The sequence below is a fragment of the Physeter macrocephalus genome, chromosome 13, assembly GCF_002837175.3.
Source record: "Physeter macrocephalus isolate SW-GA chromosome 13, ASM283717v5, whole genome shotgun sequence".
NCBI lineage: Eukaryota > Metazoa > Chordata > Mammalia > Artiodactyla > Physeteridae > Physeter > Physeter macrocephalus.
This window is the reverse complement of record NC_041226.1, coordinates 66846137-66852136: the sequence shown is the minus strand read 5'-3', so window position 1 is coordinate 66852136 and position 6000 is coordinate 66846137. Positions and strand designations below refer to the sequence as shown.

The window sequence follows — 6000 nt, the reverse complement described above, 5'->3', positions numbered from 1 at the left end:
GTGTCCATACGTTTGTTCTCTACATCTGTGTCTCTATTTCTGCCTTGCAAACTGGTTCATCTGTACCATTTTTCTAGATTCCTCATATATGCTTTAATATACGATATTTGTTTCTCTCTTTCTGATTTGCTTCACACTGTATAACAGTCTCTAGGTCCATCCACAGAAATGACCCAATTCCATTCCTTTTTATGACTGAGTAATATTCCACTGTATATATGTACCACATCTTCTTTATCCATTCGTCTTTCGATGGACACTTAGGTTGCTTCCATGACCTGGCTATTGTAAAGAGTGCTGCAATGAATATTGGGGTGCATGTGTCTTTTTGAATTACGGTTTTCTCTGGGTATATGCCCAGTAGTGGGATTGCTGGGTCATATGGTAATTCTATTTTTAGTTTTTTAAGGAACCTCCATACTGTTCTCCATAGTGGCTGTATCAGTTTACATTCCCACCAACAGTTCAAGAAGGTTCTCTTTTCTCCACACCCTCTCCAGCATTTGTTGTTTGTAGATTTTCTGACGATGACCATTCTAACTAGTGTGAGGTGATAACTCACTGTAGTTTTGATTTGCATTTCTCTAATAATTAGTGATGTTGAGCAGCTTTTCATGTGCCTCTTGGCCATCTGTACATCTTCTTTGGAGAAATGTCTACTTAGGTCTTCCTCCCATTTTTTGATTGGGTTGTTTGTTGTTTTGATATTGAGCTGCATGAGCTGTTTATATATTTTGGAGATTAATCCTTTGTCCGTTGATTCGTTTGCAAATATTTTCTCCCATTCTGAGGGTTGTTTTTTTGTCTTGTTTATAGCTTTCTTTGCTGTGCAAAAGCTTTTCAGTTTCATTAGCTCCCATTTGTTTATTTTTCTTTTATTTCCATTATTCTAGGAGGTTGGTCAAAAAAGATCTTGCTGTGATTTATGTCAAAGGACGTTCTTCCTATGTTTCCCTTTAAGAGTTTTATAGTGTCCACTCTTACATTTAGGTCTTTAATCCATTTTGAGTTTATTTTTGTGCATGGTGTTAGGGAGTGTTCTAATTTCAGTCTTTTACATGTAGCTGTCCTGTTTTCCCAGCACCACTTATTAAAGAGACTGTATTTTCTCCATTGTCTATCCTTGCCTCCTTTGTCATAGATTCGTTGACCATAGGTGCATGGGTTTATCTCTGGGCTTTCTATCCTGTTCCATTGATCTATATTTCTGTTTTTGTGCCAGTACCATATTGTCTTGATTACTGTAGCTTTGTAGATAGTCTGAAGTCAGGGAGTCTGATTCCTCCAGCTCCGTTTTTTCCCCTCAAGATTGCTTTGGCTATGTGGGGTCTTTTTTGTCTCCATATAAATTTTAAGATTTTTGTTTTGTTCTAGTTCTGTAAAAAATGCCATTGGTAATTTGATAGGGATTGCACTGAATCTGTAGATTGCTTTGGGTAGTATAGTCATTTTCACAATATTGATTCTTCCAATCCAAGAACATGGTATATCTCTCCATGTGTTTGTGTCATCTTTGATTTCTTTCATCAGTGTCTTATAGTTTTCTGAGTACAGGTCTTTTACCTCCTTAGGTAGGTTTATTCCTAGGTATTTTATTCTTTTTGTTGCAATGGTGAATCGGATTGTTTCTTTAATTTCTCTTTCTGATCTTTCGTTGTTAGTGTATAGGAATGAAAGAAATTTCTGTGCATTAATTTTGTATCCTGCAACTTTACCAAATTCATTGCTTAGCTCTAGTAGTTTTCTGGTGGCATCTTTAGGACTATCTATGTATAGTATCATGACATCTGCAAACAGTGACAGTTTTCCTTCTTCTTTTCCAATTTGTATTGCTTTTATTTCTTTTTCTTCTCTGATTGCCATGGCTAGGATTTCCAAAACTATGTTGAATAATAGTTGTGAGAGTGGACATCCTTGTCTTGTTCCTGGTCTTAGAGAAAATGCTTTCAGCTTTTCCCCATTGAGTATGATTGTTGGCTGTAGGTTTGTCATATATGGCCTTTATTATGTTGAGGTAGGTTCCCTCTATGCCCACTTTCTGGAGAGTTTTTATCATAAATGGGTGTTGAATTTTGTCAAAAGCTTTTTCTGCATCTATTGACACGATCATATGGTTTTTATACTTCAATTTGTTAATATGGTGTATTACCATTGATTGATTTGCATATATTGAAGAATCTTTGCATCCCTGGGATAAATCCTACTTGATCACAGTGTATGATCCTTTCAGTGTGTTGTTGGATTCCCTGTAGTAGTCTCTTATGATGCTTTGTATTTCTGTGGTGTCCATTGTAACTTCTCCTTTTTCATTTCTAATTTTATTGATTTGCGTCCTCTCCCTCTTCTTCTTGATGAGTCTGGCTAAAGGTTTATCAATTTTATTTATCTTCTCAAAGAACCAGCTTTTAGTTTCACTGATCTTTGCTATTGTTTTTTTTGTTTCTATTTAATTTACTTCTGCTCTGATCTTTATGATTTCTTTCCTTCTATTAACTTTGGGTTTTGTTTGTTCTTCTTTCTCTAGTTCCTCTAGGTGTAAGGTTAGGTTGTTTATTTGAGATTTTTCATGTTTCTTGCAGTAGAACTGTATTGCTATAAATTTCCCTCTTAGAACTGCTTTTGCTGCATCCCATAGGTTTTGGAACATCATGTTTTCGTTGTAATTTGTCTCTAGGTCTTTTTTGAATTCCTCTTGAATTTCTTTAGTGATCTCTTGGTTATTTAGTAGCATATTGTTTAGCCTCCATTTGTTCACATTCTTTATGGTCTTCTTCCTGTAATTTATTTCTAATTTCATAGCACTGTGGTCAGAAAAGATGCTCGATACGATTTCGATTTTCTTAAATTTACTGAGGCTTGATTTGTGACCCAAGATGTGATCTATCCTGGAGAATGTTCCATGTGCACTTGAGAAGAAAGGGCAATCTGTTGTTTTCGGATGGAATATCCCATAAATATCAATTAAAGGGCTTCCCTGGTGGCGCAGTGGTTGAGAGTCCGCCTGCCGGTGCAGGGGTTAAAGTCCCCACTATTATTGTGTTACTGTCGGTTTCCTCTTTTATACCTGTTAGCAGTTGCCTTATGTATTGAGGTACTCCTATGTTGGGTGCATATATATTTATAATTGTTATATCTTCTTCTTGGATTGATCCCTTGATCATTACATAGGGTCCTTCCTTGTCTCTTGTAACATTTTTTATTTTAAAGTCTATTCTATCTGATATGAGTATTGCTACTCCAGCTTTCTTGTGATTTCCACTTGCATGGAATATCTTTTTCCATCCCCTCACTTTCAGTCTGTATGTGTCCCTAAGTCTGAAGTGGGTCTCTTGTAGACAGCATATATACGGGTCTTGTTTTTGTATCCATTCAGCCAGTCTGTGTCTTTTGGTTGGAGCATTTAATCCATTCACATTTAAGGTAATTGCCAACATGTATGTTTCTATTACCATTTTCTTAATTTGGGGAGGTTTGTTTTTGTAGGTCCTTTTCTTCTCTTGTGTTTCCCACTTAGAGAAGTTCCTTTAGCATTTGCTGTAGAGCTGGTTTGGTGGTGCTGAATTCTCTTAGCTTTTGCTTGTTGTAACACTTTTGATTTCTCCGTAGAATCTGAATGAGATCCTTGCTGGGTAGAGTATTCTTGGTTGAGGTTCTTCCCTTTCATCACTTTACATGTATCGTGCCACTCCCTCCTGGCTTGCAGAGTTTCTGCTGAGAAATCAGCTGTTAACCTTACGGAAGTTCCCTTGTATGTTATTTGTCGTTTTTCCCATGTTGCTTTTAATAATTTTTCTTTGTCTTTAATTTTTGTCCGTTTGATTACTATGTGTCTCAGCATGTTTCTGCTTGGGTTTATCCTGCTTGGGGCTCTCTGTGCTTCCTGGACTTGGGTGGCTATTTCCTTTCCCATGTTAGGGAAGTTTTTGACTATAATCTCTTTGAATATTTTCTCATGTCCTTTCCCTCTCTCTTCTCCTTCTGGGACCCTTATAATGTGAATGTTGGTGTGTTTAATGTTGTCCCAGAGGTCTCTTAGGCCATCTTCATTTCTCTTTTCTTTATTCTGTTCTGCAGCAGTGATTCCCCATTCTGTCTTCCAGGTCACTTATCCGTTCTTCTGCCTCAGTTATTCTACTATTGATTCCTTCTAGTATATTTTTCATCTCAATTATTGTATTGTTCATCTCTGTTTGTTTGTTCTTTAATTCTTCTAGGTCTTTGTTAAATATTTCTTGCATTTTCTCAATCGTTGCCTCCATTCTTTTTCCAAGGTCCTGGATCATCTTCACTATCATTATTCTGAATTCTTTTTCTGGAAGGTTGCCTATCTCCACTTCATTTAGCTGTTTCTCTGGGGTTTTATCTTGTTCCTTCATCTGGGACATAGTCCGCTGCCTTTTCATTTTGTCTACATTTCTATGATTGTGGTTTTCGTTCCACAGGCTGCAGGATTATAGTTCTTGCTTCTGCTGTCTGCCCTCTGGTGGATGAGGCTATCTAAGAGGCTTGTGGAAGTTTCCTGATGGGAGGGACTGGTGGTGGGTAGAGCTGGGTGTTGCTCTGGTGGGCAGAGATCAGTAAAACTTTAATCTGCTTGTCTGCTGATTGGCGGGGCTGAGTTCCCTCCCTATTGGTTGTTTGGCCTGAGATGACCCAGCACTGAAGACTACAGGCTCTTTGGTGGGGCTAATGGCAGACTCTGGGAGGGCTCACACCAAGAAGTACTTCCCAGAACTTCTGCTGCCAGTGCCCTTGTCCCCGCGGTGAGCCACAGCCACCCCCTGCCTCTGCAGGAGACCCTCCAACACTAGCGGGTAGGTCTGGTTCAGTCTCCAATCGGGTCACTGCTCCTTCCCCTGGGTCCTGATGCACACACTACCCTGTGTGTGCCCTCCAAGTGTGGAGTCTCTGTTTCCCCAATCCCGTCGAAGTCCTGCAGTCAAATCCCATTAGCCTTCAAAGTCTGATTCTCTAGGAATTCCTCCTCCCATTGCCGGACCCCCAGGTTGGGAAGCCTGACGTGGGGCTTAGAACCTTCACTCCAGTGGGTGGACTTCTGTGTTATAATTGTTCTCCAGTTTGTGAGTCGCCCACCCAGTGGTAACGGGATTTGATTTTACTGTGATTGCGCCCCTCCTACCATCTCATTGCAGCTTCTCCTTTGTCTTTGGATGTGGGGTATCTTTTTTGGTGATTTCCAGTCTCTTCCTGTCGATGACTGTTCAGCAGTTAGTTGTGATTACGGTGCTCTCACAAGAGGTAGTGAGCACACGGCCTTCTACCCTGCCATCTTGAACCACTCTCATTACCATTTTAGGTAAACTTCAAAGTATAGGCACATGTCAGAGCACTGTGACCCCAGAAATGGATGGGAAATGAAAGAAAGAAACACACGGCCTGTCTCGTGTAGAGAGTCTTTGTAAGAAGTTCCTTCCGAGGGGATAACCTAGCTTAACACTATGTGACACAGCCAACGTTTTAGCAACTCTTCAACAAGACTGACACACATTTGTATTGAATGTAGGGTGTTTCATACGCCACACAAAAAATGGATTCCTAAATCATTCTGCAAAGTGAACGTTCATTTATCTTTCCACACACACATAAATTGTAATAAAAGTTTATATGATCTTATATTCAGACTTTCTCTGGTAGGAAAAAAATATCAGTAGAGCTTTTTGTACAAGATGGATCAACATGCACAGTGATTTTCTCCCAAGAATCTCCTCCAATTTCAAATATCAAATGTAATCAGGCACTAAATGCATTAACAAGACATATATGCTGAGAAACTTGGTGTCCGACTTACCTATTGGATTTCTATCAAAGAACAATACCGGAGCTCTCAAAATGGACTCCAACATTTTGTTGTGCCAAATTTGTGAAGAATTAACAAGAACGCAGAACATCAACAGAGATCTTGTGATGCTGAAAAGGACAGTACCTACAGTTAGAACTGAAATAAAGAAACATCATTTAGCACAAGATCTCTGCCTTTCC

The 6000-nt window shown here is 39.2% G+C and overlaps 1 protein-coding gene across 1 annotated transcript in view; it reads right to left on the bottom strand.

The window, feature by feature from the left end:
* Positions 1 to 6000, bottom strand: part of LOC102978232 (ATP-binding cassette sub-family C member 4-like) — a 128083-nt gene that overhangs the window by 93055 nt on the left and 29028 nt on the right. Inside the window, 1 exon segment of the mRNA XM_055089379.1 lies at positions 5743 to 5956. Within this exon segment, the coding sequence (XP_054945354.1) occupies positions 5743 to 5956 (214 nt within the window).